This window comes from Macaca mulatta, chromosome 19 (assembly GCF_049350105.2).
Source record: "Macaca mulatta isolate MMU2019108-1 chromosome 19, T2T-MMU8v2.0, whole genome shotgun sequence".
Classification (NCBI taxonomy): Eukaryota; Metazoa; Chordata; class Mammalia; order Primates; family Cercopithecidae; genus Macaca; species Macaca mulatta.
The window spans coordinates 50,176,588-50,204,472 of record NC_133424.1 but is presented as its reverse complement, the minus strand read 5'-3'; the positions used below and the strand labels follow the sequence as shown (position 1 = coordinate 50,204,472).

At 50.1% G+C, this 27,885-nt stretch overlaps 1 protein-coding gene across 15 annotated transcripts; it reads right to left on the bottom strand.

Moving 5' to 3' along the window:
• Window positions 1-570: 570 nt before the first annotated feature.
• Window positions 571-27,686, bottom strand: ACP7 (acid phosphatase 7, tartrate resistant (putative)). 15 transcript variants are annotated; one of them, XM_077982698.1, is made up of 14 exons: window positions 26,997-27,686; window positions 26,015-26,313; window positions 13,263-13,313; window positions 12,357-12,557; window positions 11,875-12,057; window positions 10,679-10,802; window positions 10,390-10,452; window positions 10,179-10,293; window positions 9,975-10,082; window positions 9,824-9,881; window positions 9,676-9,743; window positions 9,494-9,565; window positions 4,737-4,874; window positions 571-2,038 (listed from the first exon to the last, which is right to left on the bottom strand). In XM_077982698.1, exons 3-14 carry the CDS (start codon window positions 13,270-13,272, stop codon window positions 1,973-1,975), a joined length of 1,206 nt encoding a protein of 401 aa, XP_077838824.1. In that variant the 5' UTR covers window positions 13,273-13,313; window positions 26,015-26,313; window positions 26,997-27,686; the 3' UTR covers window positions 571-1,972. The 15 variants fall into 15 exon arrangements, with proteins under 15 accessions (XP_077838824.1, XP_077838828.1, XP_077838827.1 ...); XM_077982702.1 differs by lacking the exon at window positions 13,263-13,313 and adding an exon at window positions 25,522-25,609 and having other exon boundaries at window positions 25,811-26,313; window positions 27,439-27,517; XM_077982701.1 differs by lacking the exon at window positions 13,263-13,313 and adding an exon at window positions 25,522-25,609 and having other exon boundaries at window positions 27,439-27,517.
• Window positions 27,687-27,885: the final 199 nt, after the last annotated feature.

Sequence of the window (27,885 nt, the reverse complement as noted above, 5' to 3'; positions counted from 1 at the left end):
TGGAAGTAAAATGGGGAAGGGGCAGGCAGCAACAGAGGATATTTTTGCTGGGGTCGGCAGAGAAGGCCTCTGAGGAGGGGACACCGAGGTTGAGACCTGAGGTTGAGAAGGTGCCAGCCTGGGATGAGCTGGGGAGAGGGCACACAGGGGGCAGACAGCCAGCACCCAGGCCCCGCAGTGAGAAAGAGCTGGCTGTGTTCCAGGAACGGCTAGGAGTCCTGCATGCCTTGGGCCAAGTGAGGGGTGGGTGGGAGGGAATAAAATCTGCGGAGGCAGAAACCACGCCCGTGATGGGGGAATAGATAGATCTCAGGTCATCCGGCAGGGCTGGGAGCCCGCAGGTCCCAGGGCAGCCGTCAGCCCTGGGGCCTTTACCTGTGATTCGTGGAGTCCGACCACTTCCTTCACCTGCTCAGAGCCTCCTCTGGCTCCACCCAAAGTCCTCACCATGGCCTGTAAGGCCCCGTAAAAGCCGTCCCCACCATTGCCCTATCCTCAAGCTCGGTCTCCCTCTCACTTCTCCCTGCTCCAGCCACAGTGGCCTCCTCGTGGACACTCCAACAGGGCACGCACGTTTCCTTGTTTTATTTTTCTCTTTTTAAAACTTTTTTATTTACATATATTTTTTGAGACAGGGTCTTGCTCTGTTGCCCAGGCTGGGGTGCAGTGGCGCAATCGTGGCTCACTGCAGCCTCAACCTCCTGGGCTCAAGCCATCCTCCCACCTCAGCCTTCTGGGCAGCTGGGACTCCAGGCACACACCACCACGCCCAGCTAATTTTCGTATTTTTGGTAGAGACAGGGTTTCGCCGTGTCAGCCAGGCTGGTCTCAAACTCCTGGGCTCGAGTGATCCGCCCGCCTCAGCCTCCCAAAGTGCTGGGACTACAGATGTGAGTTACTGTACCCGGCCAGCCAGGCACATTTCTGTCTCAGGGCCTTTGCACTGGCTATTCCTCTGCCTGGAACGCTCTTTCCCCAGATGTCTGCCCACTTGGCTCCCTCCCCACCTCCTTCGGATCAAATGTTGCCCTCTCAGTGAGATCCCCCTGAAAACTGCAACCACTCCTTCACTGTCCCTGCATTTTCTATGCACAAATCGCCATTTAACCAACTCATTTATCGCGGTTTTTGTCCAACTCTCTGGTTAGGGTGTCAGCTCTGTGAGGGCTGTCTTGTAAATGGCTGTCTTGTAAATGGCTGTCTCTCCAGCTCTGAGAACAGAGCCTGGCACATGGTAGATGCTGGATAAATTATGATTCAATAAATAAAAGACAGGAAAGAAAGGAAGGAAAGGGGGCACGAACTGGCAAGTCTGTGGGCTCTCGCGGTTCATCATCTGTCCTAGCTGGGAGGCAAGAGTGTTAACACGTCTCCTCTTCCCGGATAAGACGGTGCCAGGCTGGGAAACTGAGGCACGAAGGGACTCTCCGTAGCAGTCCTGGAGCAGTGAAGCGGGAGCCAGGCTTCAGACCAACTCTCAATGCCGCGCTCAGAAGAAAAAGTCCCCGACACCACCTGCTGGTGAGTAGTATCATGACAGTTGTGGCCACCTTGCTGACGGAAGGCTGGTGATGCCCTTGCCCAGTGGGCAGGACAGGAGGCAGCCCAGGGGTATCCCCGGAAGATGCGCAGAGTCCATGGAGCCACGGCTTAAGCCCCTTGATGCCTGAAGCCCTGTGGGCACCTCGCCCGATCAGAGCTATGCAGGAGGGCGGTGCCCTGCCAGCAGAGACCTGCTCTGTGTCACTCTGTGCCTGCACACCTGCCCTCCCTCCACAGCCAGCCAGGACTCCCACCTCTCCAGGAGGGAACAGCTGCCCCAGCTCCATAGGGCTGCATGCACCCTACATGGGGCCTCTGGAGGGCAGGGGAGTCAGGGCCCACCCAAATCCCCACCCAGGCCTGGGCAGTCTCTGGTCACAGCAGCCAAGGCAGCAAAACGTAGGCTTCTGGAGGAGAGCTGCCCCCATCCCTAGAGATACATCCTCCGGCCAAACAGGGGTCTCACCACCCAGACATCATCTACGATCTTCCCATCCTGTGAGGGACAAAAACAGGGACAGTAGTTAGAGCTGAAAGCTTGAACTCTGGGGCCAGATGGCCTGGGTTCCAATCCCCTCTTTGCCCTCTGATGGGCTGTACAACCCCGAGCAAGTGGCTAGACCTCTCTGGGCCTCAGTTTTCCTCATGTGAAAAGTGGTGGGGAGAGTAACAGTACCCACATCATAGATGTTGTGGGAGTTAAATGAGATAGTATGTGTAAACAGAGCCCAGCATATGGAAAGGGCTATGTAAGTGGAGGCTATTCTTAGAGCACAAACTCTGGAGTGAGACAGACCTTACTTTATATTTCAGCACATCCACTCTTTCCCTCTCTCTCTCTTTTTTTTTTTTTTTTTTTTGAGACAGAGTCTTGCGGTGTCACCCAGGCTGGAGTGCAGTGGCACGATCTTGATTCACTGCCAAACCTCTGCTTCCCAGGTTCAAGCCATTCTCCTGCCCCAGCCTCCCGACCAGCTGGGATTACAGGCACGCACCACTACGCCTGGCTAATTTTTGTATTTTTTACTAGAGACAAGGTTTCACCATGTTGGCCAGGCTGGTCTTGAACTCCTGACCTCAAGTGATCCACCTGCCTCAGCCTCCTAAAGTGCTGGGATTACAGGCATCAGCCACTGCGCCTGGCCAGCACATCCATCCTCTACGTGGCCTTAAGCATGTGGCTGGAATCTCTGAGCATATGCGATGCACAAAGTAATAGATGCCCAGAGTCATGGCAAGAACCGAGTGAGATCATGCACACAAAGTCTGCGCCCGGTGCATCCGCCACTTGATAAATGGTAGCTATGGGATCCCAGCTCGGCTGTCCTCCAGCTGTGTGACCCTGGGAAAATTACTTTCCCTCTCTGAGCCTCAGTTCCCTCACCTATAAAATGAGAGGAAATCCACTCCTATGAGATTGTTTTGGTGTATAAAGTGCTACTGGAGCCGGATGCGGTGGCTCACACCTGTAATCCCAGCACTTTGGAAGGCCGAGGCGGGCGGATCACCTAAGGTCAGGAGTTCAAGACCAGCCTGGCTAACATGGCGAAACCCTGTCTCTACTAAAAATACAAAAAATTAGCCAGGTGTGGTGGCATGTGCCTGTAATCCCAGCTACTCGGGAGGCTGAGGCAGGAGAACTGCTTGAACCTGGGAGGTGGAAGTTGCAGCGAGCTTAGATTGCACCACTGCACTCTAGCCTGTGCAACAGAGTGAGACTCTGTCTCAAAAATAAATTAATTAATTAATTAAATTAAATGCTACTAAATACAGAGCATCTAGGCAGTGCCTGGTATGCAGTAGGTGCTCAATAAATCATAAATATTATCATTTTTTAAAAACTACAATGGCAAAAATAAAGAAAGGTGAGCCATTATTATTTGGGTCCACCTAACCTTCAGCCAGCCCTACCACATACCCATCTTATTATTTCCCCCCACCTGTGTGCCACCCTGCCATCTTTATCTTCCCCTGCCTCACAATGGGAAACACCTACAAAATTTACCAAGTTCTGCACTATTCTAAGCATTTTATATATAATAAGTCCTTCAACCCCCACGTAGTCCTGTGAGGTGGAAACTATGATCATCCCCTCTCACAGACGGGAAAACTGAGGCTCAAAGAAGTTAGATAAGTGGGCCCAGCATGGTGGCTCATGCCTGTAATCCCAGGACTTTGGGAGGCCGAGGTGGGCAGATCACTTGATGTCAGGAGTTCGAGACCATTCTGGCCAACATGGTGAAACCCCGTCTCTACTAAAAATATGAAAAATTAGCCAGGTGTGGTGTTGGGCACCTGTGATCCCAGCTATCTGGGAGGCTAAGGTAGGAGAATTTCCTGAACCTGGGAGGTGGAGGTTGCAGGGAGCAGAGATCGCGCCACTACACTCCAGCCTGGGCGACAGAGCGAGACTCCGTCTCAAAAAAAAAAAAGTTAGATGAGTGGCTCAAGGTCATTCAGCTGGTAAGTAGCAGGAGCAGGTTTCTAGTTCTACAGTCCACATTTGTTTGTTTTTTTGTTTTGAGTTAGGGTCTCACTGTGTTGCCCAGGCTGGAGTACAGAGGCGAGATCATAGCTCACTGCAAACTCTAACTCCTAGGCTCAAGTGATCCTCTGCCTCAGCCTCCCAAGTAGTTGGGACTACAGACTTCTGCCACCACACTTGGCTAATTTTCGTTTTTGTTTTTTTTTTCCCAAGATAGAGTCTCATTCTGTCTCCCAAGCTGGAGTGCAGTGGCGCCATCTCGGCTCACCGCAACCTCCGCCTCCCAGATTTAAGTGATTCTCCTGCCTCAGCCTCCCATGTAGCTAGGATTACAGGCACCTGCCACCACGGGGAGCTAATTTTTGTATTTTTAGTAGAGACAGGGTTTCACCATGTTGGTCAGGCTGGTCTCTAACTCCTGACCTCAAGTGATCTGTCTGCCTCGGCCTCCCAAAGTGCTAGGATTTCAGGTGTGAACCAGCACACCTGGCCTAATTTTTGTATTTTTTGTAGAGACTAGGTCTCACCATGTTACCCAGGCTGGTCTTGAACTCCTGGACTCAAGCAATCCTCGTGCCTTAGCCCCACCAACTTGCAGGTATTGCAGGCATGAGCCACTGTGCCCGGCCGAGTCCATGTTTTTAACAACTCATTTGCCTGGCAGGGCCTGGCTGTGCAGTCAGATGAGTCGGGCCTGCCCCTCACTGACCTGGTCGTCCGACACCTGCTGGATGTGGATGTGGGTCCCGTTGAGGATGTGCAGCCGGGTGTACCCGTACTCCTTCACACGCACGGCACTCCAGGGCCTCGGGAAGACAGCAAAGGGCGTCAGCCGCTCCTCACAACCCTGGGAAGGGAGAACTGGTCAGACCCAGGGCAGGTGTAGGACCCGCAGGGAAGCAGAAATGACCTGCCAGCCCAGGACCCTGCTGCCCTCAAGGAAGACAGTTCAGACTTGGCCATAGAGACCAGGCCCGGTGGCTCACGCCTATAATCCCAGCACTTTGGGAGGCCAAGAACGACAGATCAATTGAGGTTGGGAGTCAGAGACCTGCCTGGCCAACATGGTGAAACCCTGTCTCTACTAAAAATACAAAAATTAGCCCGGTGTAGTGGCAGACGACTATAGTCCCATCTAGTTGGGAAGCTGAGGCAGGACAATTGCTTGAACCCGGGAGGCGGAGGTTGCAGTGAGCCAAGATCATGCCACTGCACTCCAGCCTGGGCAACAGAGTGAGACTGTCTCAAACAAAAACAAAAACAAAAAGACTTGGCCACAATAATGCTTTGCAATTGAACATTTTGTCCTGGGCAGGCTTCCCTACTCCAGGTCTCTGACTTCTAGAAAACTACACAGCTGTGTAAGACTCTGCCCACTATAGCATTACAGTGAAAGCTCTGAACCGGAAGCCATCCCAACACCCATCAGGGAGTCAGTTAAATACATTATAGCATAGCCATCACAAAGCAGGGAAGCGGGGTGAGACAGAAAGATGGCCAAGATGTGTGTGAAGGGGAAAAAGCAATTCGAAGAACAGAGAAATCACTGGATCTGAAGCCTGGCTGCACAGTAGACCCTCCAAGAAAGCTTTTTAAAACACCAACGCCTGGGGAAACAGAATGCTCGTGCTTGCCGCAGAAAAGCCAGGCTTGAGGAGCAGAGAGGATGCCAGAGCGAGGAAAATCACTATTTTGCACCCAGCATTGTAATACCAGATTGAAGCAAGGATCATGAATGGATGATAAAACTAAGCAGGGAAAGTTTGAGGCATAACAGGACGTTTGCATAGTCTCAAAGTATCTCTCCAGGAGATGCTTGTTAATTACATAGGAAAAAAGAGAGTCACTTTATGGTGGAGAGGGCTGGCAGACACCTCCCTAACCAAGTGATCAAAGTGAGTATCATCAGTAATGAGACCCATCCATACCACACTTTCAGCTGAGAAATCAGAGGCTCAAAGAGGTTAAAAAGGCCGGGCGCGGTGGCTCAAGCCTGTAATCCCAGCACTTTGGGAGGCCGAGACGGGCGGATCACGAGGTCAGGAGATCGAGACCATCCTGGCTAACACGGTGAAACCCCGTCTCTACTAAAAAATACAAAAAACTAGCCGGGCGCGGTGGCGGGCGCCTGTAGTCCCAACTACTCGGGAGGCTGAGGCAGGAGAATGGCGTGAACCCGGGAGTCGGAGCTTGCAGTGAGCTGAGATCCGGCCACTGCACTCCAGCCTGGGCGGCACAGCGAGACTCCGTCTCAAAAAAAAAAAAAAAAAAAAAAGAGGTTAAAAAGACATCGTGCAACCAGGTGCGGTGGCTCATGCCTGTAATCCCAGCACTTTGGGAGGCCGAGGCGGGCAGATCATGAGGTCAGGAGTTCAAGACCAGCCTGGCCAACATGGTGAAACCCTATCTCTACTAAAAATACAATAATTAGCCGGGTGTGGTGGCACAGGCCTGTAGTCCCAGCTACTCAGGAGGCTGAGGCGGGAGAATCACTTGAACCCAGGAGGCGGAGGTTGCAGTGAGCAGAGATCACGTCAATTGCACTCCAGCCTGGGCAACAAGAGTGAAACTCCATCTTAAAAAAAAAAAAAAAAAAGTGGTTAAATGTTCATATTTAGGAAATCTTGGTGAAGTGGATATGGAAAGTCTTTGTATTGTTAGTGCAACTTTACTGTTGGTCTGAAATAATTTCAATTTTTTTTTAAATTTTTTATTTTTGAGACAGAGTTGCACTCTTGTCACCCAGGCTGGAGTACAATGGCGTGATCTTGGCTCACTGCAACCTCTGCCTTCTGGGTTCAAGCGATTCTCCTGCTTCAGCCTCCTGAGTAGCTGGGATTACAGGTGCCCGCCACCACGCCCAGCTAATTTTTTGGTTTTAGTAGAGACAGGGTTTCGCCATGTTGGGCAGGCTGGTCTCAAACTCCTGACCTCAGGTGATCCGCCCGCCTCAGCTTCCCAAAGTGTTGGGATTACAGGCGTGAGCCACCGCGCCCGGCCTCAAATTTTTTAATTAAAGAAAAAAACCAATTTGTGCTGATAAAATCAGAATAGCAGTCACCCATGGGCAGAGCCTGACTGCCAAGGGCCGTGAGAAGCCATCTGGTGCTGACAGCATTCTATTTTGTGCTCCACGTGGCAGCTACTCTGGGAGATCAATGCCAGGGATTCTGGTATTTTGACCAGGGTCAGGACCAAGCATTGCAGTTTTAAAAGCTCCCTAGGTAATTCTGATGTGCACCAAGTTTGAGAACCACTGGGGCATGACCCACAATCTAAGTGGTTTTTGTTTTTGTTTTTTAAAGTAAGCAATACAGTAACATGTCTCTATCTAAACAATTACTCATTTGTATATGCAGAGAACATTATAAAATGCCTCAAGAGAGTCAGCAGCTGAGAGTGGGGCAATGTGCGGTGTGAGTGGCTGCTGTTCACCTCCTGCTCTCTGTAACTGTTTGAATTTTTATTACAAGTGATTGTTACTTTTATATATATACATATATATATATAAAATAATAATAATTGGTTTTGTCATGTTGCCCAGGCTGGTCTCAAACTCCTAGACTCAAGCGATCCACCCATCTCAGCCTCCCAAAGTGCTGGGATTACAGGCGTGAGCCACCGCACCCTGCCTCACTTTGCTCTTAATCATTTATAAGCAGCAGCTTTGGAAGGCCAAGCGGGGGAATTGCTTAAGCCCAGGAATTCGAGATCAGCCTGGGCAACATAGTGAGACTGTCTCTATTAAAAACATTTTTGTTTTTGAGATGGGGTCTCGCTCTGTCCCCAGGCTAGAGTGCAGTAGCACAATCTCAGCTCACTGCAGCTTCAACTTCTCGGGCTCAAACAATCCTCCCACTTTGGCCTCCCAAGTAGCTGGGACTACAGGTGTGCACCGCCAAGCATGGCTAAATTTTGTATTTTTTTTTAATAGAGACGGGGTTTCACCATGTTGCCCAGACTGGTCTCGAATTCCTGACCTCAAGCAACCTGCCCGCCTCGGCCCCGCAAAGTGTTGGGATTACAGGCATGAGCCACTGTGTGTGGCCAAACTTTTTTAAATTAAATTAAAAAATTAAAAACTAAGCCTCGCTCCATGGAGAAGGGGTAGATTCCAAGCCTGAGCAGAAAAAACAAGGATGATCCTTGTTTTTTCTATTCCAAGGATGATCCTATTCCAAGGATGATCTTGGAATATTTTGAAGTGCCAGAGAATAAGGAGGGGACGAGTGGAAAGGAGACAGGAGCCCACTGATGGCCGCAGCCGGCACAACCTAAACATCCAGATAAATAACAGTCGTGTTGGATAATAACCCGCAGAGTAAAATAAATTACCCATGAGTTCACACAGACATAAATAAACAATTAACCAACTAAACAAATGTGGCAGAAGACACAAGTCAGCCTTGCAGGAGGATCTCAATTAATAAATCTTGGAAGAGTGAGGGCGACAGAAAATCCCCATTAGAACGGCACAGTAAGACTGGGCGCAGTGGCTCTCGCCTGTAATCCCAGCACTTTGGGAAGCCAAGGTGGGCCGATCACCTGAGGTCAGGAGTTCGAGACCAGCCTCGCCAACGTGGTGAAACCACATCTCTACTAAAAATACAAAACTTAACCGGGCATGGGGGTGGGCATTTATAATCCCAAGTACTCGAGAGGCTGAGGCAGGACAATGGCTTGATCCCGGGACGTGGAGGTTGCAGTGAGCCGAGATCGCGCCACTGCGCTCCAACCTGGGCAACAAGAGTGAAACTCCGTCTCAAAAAAGGAAGGAAAGAAGGAAGGAAGGAAGGAAGGGAGGGAGGGAGGGAGGGAGGGAGAGAGGGAGGAAAGGTTCTCATTAGAACAGTTTAGTAATAACTGTTGCAGGCAGGGTCCGCTAATGGGTTCTAAAATAAGAGGGTGAAAGTTTGAGGAGAAACGGGACATTTGGGCCAAGCACACCTGTAATCCTAGCACTTCGGGAGGCCGAGGCAGGCAGATCACTTGAGGTCAGGAGTTTGAGACCAGCCTGGCCAACATGGTGAAATCCCATCTCTACCAAAAGTACAAAAATTAGCCAGAAATCTCTTGAACCAGGAGGCGGAGTTTGCAGTGAGCTGAGATCATGCCACTGCACTCCGGCCTGGACAACAGAGCGAGACTCCGTCTCAAAAAAAAAAAAAAAAAAAAGATAGTTGTTTTGTTTTGTTTTGTTTTGTTTTGTTTGTTTAGAGACGGGATCTGGCTTTGTCACCTCGGCTACAGTACAGTACAGTGATCATAACTCACTGTAGTATCTTCCTGTCTGTGCTCTGTTCCTGGATCTATCCAATGGGCATGCTGCTAGGAGTTTCTGACCTTAGGGCTGAGGGTTAAGTGATATCCACTGTATAAAGCACCCAGCACTCAGGCTGGAACGAAGTCAGCCCTCCATGGATAGGAAGAGAGAGAGAAGGCAAAGGCACCCGTCCCCCTGCTCACGGCAGATCCTGTGATGATGTGGACAGGTCCTCGCGGGTTCGTGTAGGGCATCTCTCCGCTGCCGTTAAATACCTGGGGAAGGGAACAACGTTGGGTGGCAGGCAGTCACACGAGGCCATTCTGGGGACATCTGACTGTCCTGACCCCAGCTGCGTGGGCGCCCAGCCCTCCACGTGCCTCACCTGGTAGTTGTAAATTGGCCACAGTCGTTCATACGAGTGCTCATGAGCCCACAGCTGCAGATCCACTCCTGAGACAGAGCAAGCGGGGATCAGACCTCTGAATCGGGCAGAGGTGGGGTGTGGGGCATGGGTCCCAAGGGTTGCTCACCGTATTTGTAGAAAAGATCCTCCAAACCATACAGCTTGCCTTGGAGGCCTTTGCGGACCTGGGCAGGGTGAATGAGTGGGTGAGGGTGACGCAGACCGACGCGCACCTGGCTCTCGGCACCTCCCCACCGTCTCCCAGGGAGGGGCCTCACCTTGCTTTCATGTCGTGTGCAGTCGTCCAGATCTGCGTTGGAGCAGTACATGGGCCGGTGCCCCATGGTGATGATCCACGGCCGGGCTGCCCGGTTCTTATTGGCTTTCTAGGGAGAAGGGCCCAGGGTGAGGGGCTAGGAGTGGGGGGTGGAGGGGGAGGTGGGGCCGGCCAGGGGACTACAGGGGGCCTCCACCCAGGTTACCTGGAGGTCGCTCTCCAGCCAGCGAAACTGCCTCTGTACCAGGTGGCGGCCGTAATGGAGAAAGAAATAGACCTCGGTGGAGAAGGAGATGATGTGGGCGGGACCCAGATCCCAGCTGGAGGAGTCAAAGGGCAGGGGTCAGGGACCGGGGCTCCTCTGCATCTCCCATCTTTCAGGGGAGAGGGCCAGTCCCCCGGCACCTGCACATTACCTGTACCACAGGCCCTCATTATCCCCCGGCATGCTGAAGCGAGCCTTGTAGTTAGAGAAGTTGCTAGAATAAAGGAAGTACAAGGGATAGAGGTGAGGGACTGAATATCATAGCCCTACTCCTATACCCTGCCACTGTCGGGCCCTGAGTCTGGCTTCCAGCCCACCCCCATCTCCTCTTGCTACAATTGAAATGTTGCAGCATGAGAGACTCAAGGGAGACACTAAGAAGAACGAGACCGTTTCCATTGATCCAGCCCTTGCCCACCGCCACAGCCCTCGGTCCTCACTAGCGTTCTTCATGGTTCCCGGGGCATGTCATGTACGGCAGGCTGGCAGCCACGGGTTCAATGAGCCGCATAAACCTATCCCCGACGCGGGCATTGTCCTGATCCATGTTGTAGGCAAAGTCTCCTGGGGGAGAAGTGGAAGGAGGGTGAGGACCCAGGCCCAGCTCTGCTTTCATTGGAATTGAGAGAGCCAGGTTAGTCCCAGCACTTTAGGGGGCCAAGGCAGGAGTATCACTTGAGCCTAGGAATTCAAAACCAGCCTCCCAAAGTGCTGGAATCACAGGTGTGAGCCACTGTGCCTGGCCAAGATGGTTTTTGTTTGTTTGTTTTTGTTTTCTTTGTTTGTTTGTTTTTTTTTTTTGTGAGACGGAGTCTCCCTCTGCTGCCCAGACTGGTGTGCAGTGGTGCCATCTTGGCTCACTGCAACCTCTGCCTCCCAGGTTCAAGTGATTCTCCTGCCTCAGCCTCCCAAGTAACTGAGATTACAGACACATGCCACCACACCTGGCTAATTTTTGTAGTTTTAGTAGAGATGGAGTTTCACCATGTTGGCCAGGCTGGTCTCGAACTCCTGACCTCAAGTGATCCACCTACCTTGGCCTCTCAAAGTGCTGGAATTACAGGCATGAGCCACCGCGCCCGGCCCAACATTAGTATTATTATTATTCCTATTTCAGATGGGGAAACTGAGGACCCAGGTCACACAGCTGGCTAGTGAAGATATAGAAATAAAACCTAGGGAGCCTGATTCCAGCGCCTGCACTTTGAAACATGCAATCCCCAATCCCCATTACCCATCTCATTCTCTTCCCCCTCTTAAATAACAGCAGCAATAATAATAAAAACAGCACAAGGACACCGAAGTGCACCTGCACCCTGCCAGGCAACGCGAACTCACGTAGTCATCATAACAGTCCTGCGAACTCGGAACCAGCTTTCTCTCTAATCAAAATACACGGGGGAAAAACCCCTGCTCCTGGCAAGAGTGCCAGAGTTGGGATATTAACCAAGGCAGGCTGGTTGGCCACAGACACCATCTCCGTAGCCAGTCTCATCCCCTGTCCCTTCAGAGACACACTGGCCCCAGCCCTGTCCCCTCCACGGTCCTGGCACCGCCCCCCACCCGCGCTCCCCACACCATCCCTCCACGTGCGCGCTGACCACCATCCTTCCGCTCGCCCCTGCGGATGCCTCACCCACATGGAGAACGGCGTCGTACATGCCCTGCTGGGTGTCCCTGCGCAGCCGCGGTAAGGCCTTAGGGTTGTCAGCCCCCAGGTCCCCAAACACAGCCAGGCGGGGACTCCAGTGGGCCCCATTCTTGAGGGCCCTGAAGCGGAACCGACGGCTCCAGCCTTGCGCACTGCCACAGCGATAAACTGAAGGGAGAGGAAAATGTCGCAGTCAGCTGGGCCGCCCCAGGACGCTCCCTCCAACCCCATCCTTCCCCAACTGGTGGAGGGGAGGAGATGGGGGGACTGGTTGGGGCTGGCCCATGCCCCTTCGATCTGCCTTCCCCACACCTTCCGTTTTCATCCTGGGGTCTCATACAATAGGCTTGCAGATAGGCAGAGGAGTTACCAGCCCGGCCTGAGCCACCGGCCAGTGGTAGCTTCTAGTCTGTATCCCACTCCTCTTCCCTTTCCCCCTCAAGGGCCCAACCTGGGGGCCCTCTCACCATACTGAACCCCTGGCAGCAGCTTGCGAAGCGTGACTCGGTGTATGTAGAGCTTCCGCCGGAGAATGCCCCCGTCCACAAAGGGGACGAAGGTGCCTTGGGCACGGAGGGGCAGAGGCCCCGACGGCTGCAACCCGAATTGCACTTCAGAGCGGGTTGGGACCCATGTGGTCCAGGTTACAGTCATGGAGCCTGGCTCACCTGGGGAGAAAGGGACAGAGGATAGACCAGGAGTGAGGCCTGGGCAGGGTGGTAGGGATGTGCAGAAAAAGTGAGGGGCTTGACCACTGATGACAGTTAGTAGTTAAGGAGACAGGTTCTGGAACTGCCCAAGTTCAATCCCAGCTCTGCCATTTATTCTTCTTCTTTTTTTTTTTTTTTTTGAGTCGGGGTCTCACTCTGCTGCCCAGGCTGGAGTACAGTGGTGCCATCTCAGCTTACTGCAACCTGTGCCGCCTCCCAGGTTCAAGCGATTCTCCTGCCTCAGCCTCCCGAGTAGCTAGGATTACAAGCATGTGCCACCATGCCTAGCTAATTTTTGCATTTTTAGTAGAGATGTAGTTTTGCCATGTTGGCCAGACTGGTCTTGAACTCCTGACCTCAGGTGATCCACCCACCTTCGCCTCCCAAAGTTCTGGGATTACAGGCATGATCCAGCTCTGCCATTTCTAAGCTGAGCTTCCCTGGGTCACATCACTTCACCTCTCTGAGCCTCAGTTTTCCTGTCTGTAAAATGGAAAAATAATAGTTTCTGCGCTATATGGTTGTTATGAGGCTTAGATGAATAAATATAAGTAAAGCAAATGAAATAGTGCCTAGTACACTTAGGGTTATATGGGGGAACGAGTATTATTATTAATATCATTATTTACTGTGTGCAGGTCTTGTACCAACTATTGTACACACATGATGTCATTTAAAGGTTGCCAGCTTGGGTGTCTGGAGGCCACAGGTGATCTAAAGGGAGACAAGGGCCACCTGTAAGTGAGCAAGGAGTTACAGAGCATGTAGCCAACTGTAGACCCTGCCCTATCTCAAAGGGGCAGCCATCACTCAGATCTGGCGATAGCCACCAAGCAAGCAGGAAACGGGCCCAGTACTAGCAAAGCTATTGACTTTTCTTTTTTCTCGGAGATAGGGTCTCACTATGTTGCCCAGGCTGGAGGTGCAGTGGTGCCATCTTTGCTTACTGCAGCCTTGGCCTCCTGGGCTCAAGCTATCCTCCTGCCTCAGCCTCCCAAGAAGCTGGGACCACAGGCACATGCCACCATGCCCAGTTAATTTTTTTTTTTTTTTTTTGAGGAGGAGTCTTGCTCTGTTGCCCAGGCTGGAGTGTGATGGCGCAATCTCGGCTCACTGCAACCTCCGTGAGATGGTTTGGCTTTGTGTCCCCGCCCAAATCTCATCTTGAATTGTACTCCCATAATTCCTATGTGTTGTGGGAGGGACCAGTGGGAGATTGTTTGAGTCAAGGGGGCAGTTTTCCCCATACTGCTCTCATGGTAGTGAATAAGTCTCACGAGATCTGATGAGTTTATCAGGGGTTTCCACTTTTACTTCTTCCTCATTTTCTCTTGCCACAGCCATGTAAGAAATGCTTTTCACCAGCTGGGTGTATTGGCTCATGCCTGTAAACCCAGCACTTTGGGAGGCCGAGGCGGGCGGATCACGAGGTCAGGAGATCGAGACCATTCTGGCCAACATGGTGAAACCCCATCTCTATTGAAAATACAAAAATTGGCTGGGCATGGTGGCGTGCACCTGTAGTCCCAGCTATTTGGGAGACTGAGGCAGGAGAATTGCTTGAACCAGGGAGACAGAGGTTGCTGTGAGCCAAGATCACGCCACTGCATTCCAGCTTAGCAACAAAGCAAGATTCTGTCTCAAAAAAAAAAAGAAAAAAGAAATGCCTTTCACCTCTGCCATGATTCTGAGGCCTCCCCAGCCATGTGGAACTGTAAGTCCAATTAAACCTCTTTTTCTTCCCAGTCTCAGGTATGTCTTTATCAACAGCATGAAAACTACTCCTGAAATCTAGGTGGAGGTTCCCAAACCCCAATTCTTGACTTCTGCGCACCTGCAGGCTCAAAACCACGTGGAAGCTGCCAAGGCTTGGGGCTTGCACCCTCTGAAGCCACGGCCCGAGCTCTATGTTGGCCCCTGACAGCCACAGCTGGAGTGGCTAGGATGCAGGACACCAAGTCCCTAGACTGCACACAGCACAGGGACCCTGGGCCCTGCCCATGAAACCATTTTTTCCTCCTAGACCTCTGGGTCTGTGATGACAGGGGCTGCCACAAAGGTCTCTGACATGCCCTGGAGATATTTTCCCCACTGTCTTGGGGATTAACATTGAGCTCCTCATTACTTATGCAAATATCTGCAGCCAGTTTGAATTTCTCCTCAGAAAATGGGATTTTATTTTCTATCCCATCATCAGGCTGCAAATTTTCTGAACTTTCATGCTCTCCTTCCCTTTTAGAATTGAATGCCTTTAATAGCACATGTTGAATGCTTTGCTGCTTAGAAACTTCTTCCACCAGATACCCTAAATCATCTCTCTCAAGTTCAAAGTTCCAATAATCTCTAGGGCAGGGGCAAAATGCCACCAGTTTCTTTGCTAAAAGCTAACAAGAGTCACCTTTGCTCCAGTTCCCAACATGTTCCTCATCTCCACCTGAGAGCACCTCTGCCTGGATTTCATTGTCCATATCATCATCAGTATTTTTGTCAAAGTCATTCAACCGAGTCTCTAGGAAGTTCCAAATTTTCCCACATTTTCCTCTCTCCTTCTGAGCCCTCTAAACTGTTCCGACCTCTGTCTGTTACCCAGTTCCAAAGTTGCTTTCACATTTTCAGGTATCTTTTCAGCAACACCCCACTCTACTGGTACCAACTTATTATATTAGTCCATTTTCATGCTGCTGATAAAGACATACCCTTACATGGCGGTGGCAAGAGAAAATGAGGAAGAAGCAGAAGCGGAAACCCCTGATAAAACCATCAGTCTCAGGCCGGGCGCGGTGGCTCAAGCCTGTAACCTTAGTAGTTTGGGAGGCTGAGACGGGCGGATCACGAGGTCAGGAGATCAAGACCAACCTGGCTAACATGGTGAAACCCCATCTCTACTAAAAAAATACAAAAAATTAGCTGGCCATGGTGGCGGGCGCCTGTAGTCCCAGCTACTCAGGAGGCTGAGGAGGAGAATGGCGTAAACCCGGGAGGCGGAGCTTGCAGTGAGCTGAGATCCAGCCACTGCACTCCAGCCTGGGCGACAGAGGGAGACTCCGTCTCAAAAAAAAAAAAAAAAGCCATCAGTCTCATGAGACTTATTCACTACCACGAGAACAGTAAGGGGGAAACTGCCCCCATGATTCAACTGATCTCCCTTCAGGTCCCTCTCACAACATGTGGGAATTATGGGTGTACAATTCAAGATGAGATTTTGGTGGGACACAGAGCCAAACCGTATCATTCTGTCCCTGGCCCCTCCAAATTTCATACCCTCATATTTCAAAATCAATCATGCCTTCCCAACAGTCCCCCAAAAGCATTACCCAAAAATCCACAGTCCAAAGTCTCATGTGAGACAAGTCAAGACCCTTTCAACTATGAGCCTGTAAAATGAAAAGCAAGCTAGTTACTTCCTAGATACAATGGGGATACAGGTATTGGGTAAACACAACCATTCCTAATGGGAGAAATTGGCCAAAACAAAGAGGTTAAAGGGCCCATGCGAGTCCAAAATCCAGCAGGGCAGTCAAATTTTAAAGCTCCAAAACGATTTCATTTGACTCCAGGCCTCACATGCAGGTCATGCTGGTGCAAGAGGTGGGTTCCCATTGCCTTGTGCAGCTCTGCCCCTGGGGCTTTGCAGGGTACAGCCTCCCTCCTGGCTGCTTTCACAGGCTGGCATTGAGTGTCTGCAGCTTTTCTAGGAGCACAGTGTAAGCTGTCGGTGGATCTACCATTCTGGGGTCTGGAGGACGGTGGCCCTCTTTTCACAGCTCCACTAGGTGGTGCCCCAGTAGGGACTCTGTGTGGGGGTTCCAGCCCCACATTTGAAGTGATTCTCTTGCCTCAGCCTCCTGAGTAACTGGGATTACAGGTGCATGCCACCACGCCTGGCTAATTTTTGTATTTTTAGTAGAGACAGGGTTTCACCATGTTGGCCAGGCTGGTCTTGAACTCCTGACCTCATGATCCGCCCACCTCAGCCTCCCAAAGTGCTGGGATTACAGGCATGAGCCACCACGCCCAGCCTAGAACACATCTCTACACGGTGGTTTTTATATCCCAGGAGCATATATAGATAGATATGAAAATCCAGATTTTGAAGTGATAGCTTCAAATTCTTAAATGTTAGCACCCAAGTCAAGGTTTTAAAAATACCGTGTGGTGTAGTGTAATGTTAAGAGTTCTTCCTCCAGTCATACAAAAATGCATGTGCTCAGGGTTATTTATGGCAGTACTCTTTGTAATTGCAAAATACGGGAAACAACCTAAATGCCCATATTTAGGAGAGTGACTGAATAACATCCACACAATGGTGTAAAAAAGAATGAGGACAAGCTCCAAGAATTGCTATGAAATGTTTCCAGGACATATTGTTATACCAAAATAAGCAAAGTGCATAAGAGTATAGTTAGCTGCCCTTAATGTAAGGGGGTATAAGAAAATATGGAGGTGTCTCTGCTCATTTGTACAAAAGAAATACACCAGGTACTAAAGGATACACCAGGTACTAAAGAGATGAATTACTTACAGGGGATGGGTGGAAAATGAGGTAGAAAAAAAGAGGAGGCCAGACGTGTATTCCCAGCACGTTGGAAGGCCGAGGTGGCTAGATCACTTTGAGGCCAGGAGTTTGAGACCAGCCTGGCCAACACGGTGAAACTCCGTCTCTACTAAAAATGCAAAAATTAGCTGGGCGTGGTGGCTCACACTTGCAATCCCAGCACTTTGGGAGGTTCAGGCAGGTAAATCACTTAAGGTCAGGAGTTCGAGACCAGCCTGGCAACCTGGTCTCTACTAAAAATATAAAAATTAGCCGGGCATGGTGGTGCATGCCTGTAATCCCAGCTACTCAGGAGGCTGAGGCAGAAGAATGACTTGAACCCAGGAGGCAGAGGTTGCAGTGAGCCGAGATTGTGCCACTCAGTGCACTCCTGGGTGACAGAGCAAGACCCGTCTCAAAAAAAAAAAAAAAGAGAAAGAATGGGGGCTGGGGAAGGAGGGGAAGGAAGGAAGGAAGGAAGGAAGGAAGGAAGGAAGGAAGGAAGGAAGGAAGGAAGGAAGGAAGGAAAAGAGAAAGAAAGGAAGGGAGAGAGAGAAAGGAAGGAAGGAAAAAGAAGAGAGAAAGAAAAGAAAGAAAGAAGAAAGAAAAGAAGGAAAGAAAGAAAGAAAGAAAGAGAAAGAAAGAAAGAAAGAAAAGAAAGAAAAAAAGCGGGGGGGGCAGGCTCAGTGGCTCACACCTGTAATCCCAGCACTTTGGGAGGCCAAGGCAGGTGGATCACTTGAGGTCAGAAGTTCGAGACCAGCCTGGCCAATATGGCGAAACCCCATCTCTACTAAAAATACAAAAATTAGCCGGGTTTGGTGGCACACGCCTGTAGTCCCAGCTACTCAGGAGGCTGAGACAGGAGAATTGCTTGAACCCGGGAGGCGGAGGCTGCAGCGAGCTGAGATCATACCACTGCACTCCAGCCTGGCAAGACAGAGCAAGGCTCTGTCTCAAATAAATAAATAAATAAATAAATAAATAAATAAATAAATGAAAGGGGGAATGGGAACAGAGGAACAGAGTAGTAGGGATGAAGAAACAGAGACACTTATCTGAGTCAGGCTTTTCATATAAGTTTGACTCCTGAAACTGTAGTCGTGTTTCACGTTTCCCTCACACACCCACAAAATAAACAAAACTATCAGGATATGGGGGGAACCCAATGTGGAATAGAGACACTAATAAGTGGACCTAACCAGATAAAAAAATGAATAACATAACCATGTGGAAAGGGGTAAGGAAGAAAAACAACTGCAAGAAACAGTGTCCTAAGTGGGTATTATTATAAGGCAAAAGACGAAAAGGACTGTGCATAAAGGCTGTCAACTTGGCATTGAGTGCTTCTCACAGGCATACCCGTAAATGATTCTGAAACTGATATATATATATATTTATACCAAGTTTCACACTTGTTGCCAAGGCTGGAGTGCAATAGCACGATTTTGGCTCACTGCAACCTCTGCCTCCTGAGTTGAAGTGATTCTCCTGCCTCAGCCCCCCAAGTATCTGGGATTACAGGCACGCACCACCATGCCCAGCTAATTTTTGTATTTTTAGTAGAGATGGGGTTTTACAGCGTTGGCCAGGCTGGTCTTGACTCCTGACCTCAGGTGATCCATCCACCTCGGCCTCTCAAAGTGCTGAGATTACAGGCGTGAGTCACCACACCCAGCTGTAACTGCTTTATGTATACACTAGGATTGAACAAATAAATATATTGTAGACAGTAAGAGTCAAGTTTCTGAGTGTTAGAGAAAGAAGTTACAAATAAGGAAAGATGAGGCTAAAATAAACCCATGATCCTGGGCTGAAATCAGGGATATCAGTAAGATCTCATGGTAATTTTTTTTTTTTGAGTTGGAGTCTCGCTCTGTTGCCCAGGCTGGAGGGCAGTGGTGCGATCTTGGTTCACTTGAACCCACCTCCCGGGTTCAAGTGATTCTCCTGCCCCAGCCTCCTGAGTGGCTGGGATTACAGATACATGCCACCATGCCTAGCTAATTTTTTGTATTTTTGGTAGAGATGGGGTTTCACTATGTTGGCCAGGCTGGTCTCAAACGCCTGACCTCAAGTGATCCACCTGCCTCGGCCTCCCAAAGTGCTGAGTCACCGTGGCCGGCCAGGTAATTAATTTTATACAGATTTGGTCGGGCGCAGTGGCTCACGCTTGTAATCCCAGCACTTTGGGAGGCCGAGAGGGGCGGATCACGAGGTCAAGAGATCGAGACCATCCTGGCAAACACGGTGAAACCCCGTCTCTACTAAAAATACAAAAAAAATTAGCCGGGCGTGGTGGCAGACGCCTGTAGTCCCAGCTTCTGGGGAGGCTGAGGCAGGAGAATGGCGTGAACCCAGGAGGCAGAGCTTGCAGTGAGCCGAGATTGCGCCACTGCACTTCAGCCTGGGCAACAGAGCAAGACTCCGTCTCAAAAAAAAAAAAAAAATTTATACGGATTCAAACATAGATGTGTGAACATGAAGCTTTGTGTACATGCATGTATTGCCTCGCTGTGTTTGTTGAGAGGAACTAGAAGCTATGACATCTCAGTGGCAATGAGCACACCTAGTGCCCAGATATTAGTTTCTAAATACCCATTCTCCAATAAAAAGGAACTGGAGGGCTGGGTGCAGTGGTTCACGCCTGTAATCCCAGTACTTTGGGAGGCTGAGCAGGTCGATCACAAGGTCAGGAGTTCGAGACCAGCCAGACTGACATGGTGAAACTCCATCTCTACTAAAAATACAAAAATCAGGTGGGCTTGGTGGTGCACGCCTGTAGTCCCAGCTACTCGGGAGGCTGAGGCAGGAGAATCCCTTGAACCCGGGAGGCAGAGGTTGCTGTGAGCCGAGATCACGCCACTGTACTCCAGCCTGGGTGACAAGAGTGAAATTCCATCTCAAAAAAAAAAAAAAGAAACTGGAACTCGTTGTGGGAAATAGGTGCTTCCAAGGATGGAACAGGAAATATACAAGAGGAGCCTGGAATTATTTGTGGTGTCATCAAGTGAGGAAGTACTCAGAAATGATGGAGGCTTGTTGTAACAACACAGAACCCAATCTGAAGGAATTCTGAGAGACCAAATCTGGGACAATCATAACATCAGATTTTTCACCCATGGAATAAAATGGATATCCATGAGTCCATGATATAAATAAATCATTGAATAAATTAATGAAGGGATCAGGAAGGGATAGCTTTTTCTTAAAATAAAATTTCAATTAGATGGAAGGAGCTACTATATTGAATAGGAACAATAGACCAAAAAAAAAAAAAAAAAAATAGAAGTGTGGAGGCTGGGTACAGTAGCTCACATCTATAATCCCTACACTTTGGGAGGCTGAGGCAGGTGGATTGCTTGAGCCCAGGAGTTCCAGACCAGCCTGGGCAACATGGTGAAACCCTGTCTCTACAAAAATGCAAAAATTGCCAGGCATGGTGGTGCATCCCTGTAGTCCCAGCTACTCAGGAGGCAGAGGTGAGAAGGTCACTTGAGCCCGGGAGGTAAGGGTTGCAATGAGCTGAGATTGTGCCACTGCACTCCAGCCTGGGTGACAGAGCAAGACTCTGTCTCAAAATAAATAAATAAACAAATAAATAAATAAATTAGAAGTTATTAGCCGGGCGCAGTGGCTCACGCCTGTAATTCTAACACTTTGGGAGGATGAGGTAGGCAGATTGCCTGAGCTCAGGAGTTCGAGACCAGCCTGGGCAACACAGTGAAATCCCGTCTCTTCTAAAATGCAAAAACTTGTCCAGGCGTGGTGGCGTGCACCTGTAATCCCCACTACATGAGAGGTTGAGGCAAGAGAATTGCTTGAACCTGGGAGGTGGAGATTACAGTGAGCCGAGATCACGCCACTGCACTCTAGCCTGGGCAACAGAGCAAGACTCCGTCTCAAAAACAAAACAAAACAAAAGTTATAAAATTTAAAAGGAAAAAAAAAAAAGGAGGGAATTAGAAAATTAGAAAATCACCATTAGGCAAACACCACATTGATAATTGTTGCCAATAATATCCACTGATGGATGCTAAAATTAGTGAGCAAACATTGAGGAGAAATGGGATTTGCATTGTCTTGAGCCATCTCCCTCAAGATATTTATTAACTACAAAGAGAAGAATAATTACTTTATAGAGGAGAAACCCAGCAGGCACCTCCTTAATGAAACAATCTGGGTCAACATCAGTAAGTCACAACAATAAGTCATAGCCACATCTTGATCCTTCATATCATGCACCAAGAAGGGCACAACATCACGTCTATGATAGTCTTGCCAAAAATACATAACTTAATTCCAGTCATGAGAAAGTATCAGACAAACCCCAAACGAGAGATACTGTATGAAATAGCTGATCAGTACTCAGTAATACCAAGATCATGAAAGACAAGGGAAGACTGAGAAACTAATGGATGGGAGGAGACTAGGGAGGCACAACCGCTAAATGCAGTGTGAGACCCCGGATCAGATTCTGGAAGGGGCAATGGACATTAGAAGAAAAACGGGTGAAATTCAAATGAGATCTGTAGTTTAGTTAACAGTATTGTACCAATCTTGATTTCTTGGTTTTAATCATTGTACCATGGTTACATAAAATGTTAACATCAGGGGAAACCGAGTGAGGGGAGACAGGAACTCTGTAATATTTTTGGAACGTTTCTGCTAAATCTAAAAGTGGTACAAAATTAAAGAGTTTTAAAATAGGCCGGGCACAGTGGCTCATGCCTGTAATCCCAGCACTTTGGGAGGCTGAGGTGGGTGAATCATTTGAGGCCAGGAGTTCAAGATCAGCCTGCCCAACATAGCGAAACCCCGTCTCTACTGAAAAATACAAAAATTAGGGGCCGGGTGCAGTGGTTTATGCCTGTAATCCCACTGCTTTGGGAGGCTAAGGTGGACGGATCACTTGAGGTCAGGAGTTCAAGACCAGCCTGGGCAACACGGTGAAACCCCTGTCTCTATTAAAATACAAAAATTAGCCGGGCTTAGTGGCATGCACTTGTAGTCCCATCTATTTGAGAGGCTGAGGCAGGAGAATCGCTTGAACCTGGGAGGTGGAGGTTGTAGTGAGCCAAGATCGCACCACTGCACTCTAGCCTGGGCAGCAGAGTGAGACTCCAACTCAAAAACCAAAAAAATACAAAATACAAAAGTACAAAAATCAGCCAGGCATGGTGATACGCGCTGGTAGTCCCAGCTACTTGGGAGGCTGAGGCAGGAGAATCCCTTGAACGTGAGAGGCAGAGGTTGCAGTGAGCCAAGACTGCACCACTGCACTCCAGCCTGGGCGACAGAGTGAGACTCTGTCTCAAAACAAACAAACCCACAAAGATCGTGGGCTCCTGAACCAGCCTGCCAGCATTCAGATTCCCAGGCTATGTGAACTGGGGTCAGACTCTTCCCCTGCTATGGGTCTCAGTTTTACTCTCTTGTCAAACGGGAGTAGCAATGGTACCTACAGCTTAAGGTGGATACCAGGTTAAACGAGTTATCCATCTAGAGCACTTATAAGCATGTACTTGCCATTGTTATTGTGTAGGATGAAAAAGGACAGCCATGATCTCACTGGATTGCCACGGCAGCACTATGAGATGGGTTTTTACTGCCTTTCCCATTTTTACAGAGGCCTCCAGGCAAAATGCTTTGTCCAAGGTCACTAGACCGGCAAATGCCAAGCCGGTTCATTCATGTGGTTTCTGATTCCACATTGCAACTAACCTTTAAGAAACTCTTTCTCTCCTGGGCATGGTAGCTCACCCCTGTCTTCCCAGCACTTTGGGATGCTGAGGTGGGAGAATCACTTGAGCCCAGGAGTTTGAGACTAGCCTGGACAACACGGTGAGACCTTATCTCTATAAAAAATAAAAAGAATTAGCCAGGCATGGTAGTGCACGTCTGCACTACTCCAGCTACTCAGGAGGCTGAGTCAGGAGGAGCACATGTGTCCAGAAGTTAGAGGTTGCAGTAAGCTATGATTGCGCCATTGCATTCCAGTGTGGGTGACAGAGTGAGATCCTATCTAAAAAAAAAAAGAAGAAACTATCTTCTTTGAAGACGTAAAAGACATGAAAAACAAGGAAAGATAAGGAATAACTGAGGAACTGTCACAGATAGAAAAGAGTAGGACTAGAGCCTGGCACGGTGGCTCACGCCTGTAATCCCAGCACTTTGGGAGGCTGAGGTGAGTGGATCACCTGAGGTCGGGAGTTCAAGGCCAACCAGGCCAACATGGTGAAACCCCATCTCTACTAAAAATATAAAAATTAGCCGGGCATGGTGGTGTGTGTGCCTGTAATCCCAGATACTTGGGAGGCTGAGGCAGGAGAATCACTTGAACCCAGGAGGCAGAGCTTGCAGTGAGCCAAGATCATGCCATTGCACTCCAGCCTGGCCAATACAGTGAGGCTCCATCTCAAAAAAAAAAAAAAAAAATTAGCTGGGCATGGTGTCATGCCCCTGTGGTCCCAGCTATTTGAGAGACTGAGGTGGGAGGATCGCTTGAGTCTGAAAGTCGAGGCTGCAGTGAACCATGTTTGTGCTACTGCACTCCAGGGCCAAACCCTGACAAAGCCAAACCCTGTGTCAAAAAACAAACAAACAACTGTTCTCCCTGTTTCAACCACGTGTCTGTGCAAGAACAGATTTTCTTCACAGGCAAAATCCAAAACAACAAATCACAACAGACTAAAATGAAAACAGATCTGAGGAGAATCCAGGTGTCAGTTACCAAACCAGATACTAAAGAGATTTTAGGCCAGGCGCAGTGGCTCATGCCTATAATCCCAGCACTTTGGGAGGCCGAGACCAGAGGATTGCTTGAGCTTAGGGGTTCAAGACCAGCCTGGGCAACATGGTGAAATTCCATCTCTATAAAAAATACAAAAGCTAGCCAGGTATGGTGGTGGGTGCCTGTAATCTCAGCTACTCGGGAGGCTGAAGTGGGAGAATCGCTTGAACCCTGCAGGGCGGAGGCTGCAGTGAGTGAAGATTGTGCCACTACACTCCAACCTGGGTGACAGAGTGGGACCCTGTCTCAAAAGAGTAAAAAATAAAAGATTTTTAAAAGATGCAAGCAATGTCACTCTCCTCACTCAATTTCTTCTCTTGCAAAATACAGTTTTTTCATTAAAAATATCATTTACATTAATACAGAAGATATTTGTTATTGTTAATTTTAAATGACAATAAAAAATTTTAAATGCCTCAGTTTTAATACCTCATTTAGAAAATATTGTTCCATCCTGGCTAACCCGGTGAAACCCCGTCTCTACTAAAAAATACAAAAAATTAGCCGGGCGAGGTGGCGGGCGCCTGTAGTCCCAGCTACTCGGGAGGCTGAGGCAGGAGAATGGTGTGAACCTGGGAGGCGGAGCTTGCAGTGAGCTGAGATCCGGCCACTGCACTCCAGTCTGGGCGACAGAGCGAGACTCCATCTAAAAAAAAAAAAAAATATTGCTAGCTATAGTGCACATAAGCTAAAGTTCTTTGAAGTTCTCCGTAAGTTTTAGCAGTGTAAAACAGTTCTGAGATTAACAGTGTAAAACAAATAGTCCTGAGATTTAAAGTGTATGGAAATTGCTGCTACATACCAAGCTCGGTTCTGTCCCACCAACCCTTTTTTTTTTGAGACAGGGTCTTACTCTGTCACCCAGGTTGGAGTGTAGTGGCATGATCTTGGCTCACTGCAACCTTTGCCTCCTGGGCTCAAGTGACCCTCTTGCCTCAGCTCCCCAAGTAGCTGAGACTACAGGCGTGAGCCACCATGCACAGCTAATTTTTTTATTTTTTAAATTTTTTTGTAGAGATGGGGTTTCACCATGTTACCTAGGCTGGTCTTGAACCCCTGAGGTCAAGTGATCCACCCACCTCAGCATCCCAAAGTGCTGGGATTACAGGCATGCACCATCATGCCCAGCCTCCACCACATTTTTTTTTTTTTTAAGACAGGATTCTCTCTGTTGCCCAGGCTGGAGTGTAGTGGCCAATCATGGCTCACTGCAGCCTTGAACTCCTGGGCTCAAGCGATCCTCCCACCTCAGTCTCCCAAGTAGCTGGGACTACAGGTGCTTGCCACCACACATGACTAAGATTTTTTTCTTTTTTCCTAAGAGGCAGAGGTCTCACTATGTTTCCTAGGCTGGTCCCAAACTCGTGACCTCAAGTGATTCTCCTGCCTCAGCCTCCCAAACTGCTAAGGCTACAGGTGTGAGCCCCCACACCCAGCCTCAGTTCTGCCTCTTTACAGGTAGCAACTCATTTACACCTCACCATGAGGTTGCACTAATATCACCCCATTATCCAGATGAGGAGGCTGAGGCCAGAGAGGTTAAGCCACTTGCCCAAGATCAGGCAGCAGGTACATAGCAAAGATGGGATTCTAACCCATTTGGGCTGGGTGCCGAGGGTCCAGAGTCCAAGCTCTTGCCCTGACAGTGGAAGGATCCTAATCAAAGATTGGGAGGCAGCCATCCTGGTGGGGAAGAGGAGAGGAGGGATGGAGAAGGGGCTGGGTAATCCAGCTCTGTTATCACTCATCCACTGGTTCCTTCCAAAACTGGCTCTGAGGCCTACTGTGCACAAACGAACAAATGTGCCAGGTCCCAGAAGCGCAACAGAGATGCAATGAACAAAGACAGCAGCAGCCCCCTTAGGAGAGCAGGAGAGCACTCACTGCGGGCTGGGCACCGTGATCATTCCGCACACTTCCAGGTGTACCACGGCCTGTACTTCCCATTCCACAGAGGCAGATGACAGAGGCTCGGGAGAAATGAGCCACCTGCTTAGGGGCTCACGGTGGGGATTCCTGAACCCTCAAACAATGAAGCACCGCTGGGCCTCGCTGGGAGAGGCGTAGAAAGGGGTCAGGGACACTTACCTGGGTAAGACAGATGGACTTGCTCTGGGGCAGCGCTGGGGGCCCCTGGGGACCCCTGGACTCCCAAGGAGAATAGCAGGAGTAGAGAGCAACAGGACCAGTAGCCAGGAAGGGGGTGCATGGTGGTGGGGTGGTGACCGCAGACAGGGGAAAAGTGGAGGGACTGAGGAGGTCACCTCCCCACAGGTACAGCAGGAAGGGCTGGGAGGTTGGGGAATGGAGGATGATCTGGCAGTCCTCTGGGGGACAGAGGCAGGAGGGCAGGGAGGTCTCCTTCAAGACGGGTGGTTATCCAGATGCTGGAGAGAAACCAAAAATAAGAATGGCTAAGGAGCAGCAGCAGAGCTCTCTGAGCCTCACTCACAGTGTGCCAACCGCTTGACATAGATGAACTCACAGAAGCCTCATGACATTGCTATGAGGTGGTGTCTGTGAGCATCGTCATCCCCATATCACAGATGAGGAAACTGGGCAGCTGAGTGATTCAACTGCACAGCTAGGATGCGATAGAGCCAGGATTTGAACCCAGGAGGGCCTGATTCCGGAGCCTTGCTCCTAACCAGAGCTCACTCTCAGTGCTGGGGGCCTGGGAGTGGGGTGGAGGCTGTGTAGGAGGTTGCATTCGGCAGCCCCATCCCCAGCTCTCCATCCTGCTGTTAGAAACCCCAGTTCTCCTACCTACTCCCGAGATTCCAAGTATTCCTGCCTGCTCCCGGGATCTCGCCTCTCTACTCCATCCTTAGCCTTCCATTTTGCTCCTAGTGACCCCAATCCTCCCACCCCCAGATCCTTTAAGTCCATCCTGGCCAGAGCGGCCGCATCCTTTCTCCCCATCCCCAGCGTCCCTGCCCTTCCACCATCTGTTCCCACCCGCCTTCTCCCCAGCGCTTCCCCGCCTGCTCCAGCTCTGTCTCCAGCTGCCAGGCTGGAGCCGGGTCGGGACCATCCGGGAGCGGGGGTGCCCTCCCGGACCCCGGCTCACCCTCGGGGGCGCCAGCTTGCCCGCACGCGCCTCTCCAGCCACCAGCGCCGCCCCGGTATTTATGAGTTCGTGGGTGCCGAGGCCTCTCGCCGCCTACAGCCGTCCCAGCCCCGGAAGAGCCGGTCGCCTCGGGGTGACAGCCTCCCTAGACAGCCAGGGCCCCGGGTCCCACAGGTCCTGCCGGTCCTGGGCGCCCCACACCCACCCGCCCACCGCCCCCCCCAGGGCGTGGCGCGGGAAGGGGGACCCAGGAAGGCTGGGTGCGTTTCGGCCGCCACCTCCGCGCCGGCCACCAGGTGAGCGCCCGGCAGGTAAGCCTGCGCTCATCCTTCAGGCGCCCACTTTTCAGCTGGGGGGCCCCCAGGGCACGGACACCGGCCCCTACCCTGGCCCTGCCCCATCCCCAGGTACCCAGATGTGCAGGTACGGGGGGATCCCCAACCTTTCCAGCCTTGCTGCATCTTCCTCGCAATTCCTTCCGGCTTCCTTCCTCTCCATGCTGAGCCCACTGACTCCTCCTCAGAAGCCCGGGACAACCCGAAAACAAAACTAGAATCCCGGAATTGCAGTGGGTTTTCTGAGCTGTTCGACCTAGGTGAGTTACTCAACCTCGCTGGACCTCGGGTTTTTTCACCTGTGAAAAGGAGGTGATGATCGTATATACCCTGTGGGCTGTTGTGAGGAGTAAACGAGTTGCTGCATGAAATTTCATGCTGATAACAGGGCCCGGCCCAGAGTAAGGGTTGGATAAGAATCAGCTGTTCTTTTTATCGTATTAATGCATGAACTCCAGAAACTGACGTCTAGGGAACAAGTTAGGGTTCTCCCCTGTAAACTTTTGCAAACTGTTTGAATGTGAGGAGTGGCTGCCACAAAAGGACAAGCAGGA

Coding starts and splice junctions, on each gene's coding strand:
- ACP7 (XM_015123891.3), bottom strand. CDS start 26,135: ATGCACCCCCTTCCTGGCTACTGGTCCTGTTGCTCTCTACTCCTGCTA. Junction 10,453..10,678: donor GGGAACCATGAAGAACGCTA/GTGAGGACCGAG, acceptor CCTTTATTCTAG/CAACTTCTCTAACTACAAGG. Junction 9,882..9,974: donor GCACACGACATGAAAGCAAG/GTGAGGCCCCTC, acceptor CACCCTGCCCAG/GTCCGCAAAGGCCTCCAAGG.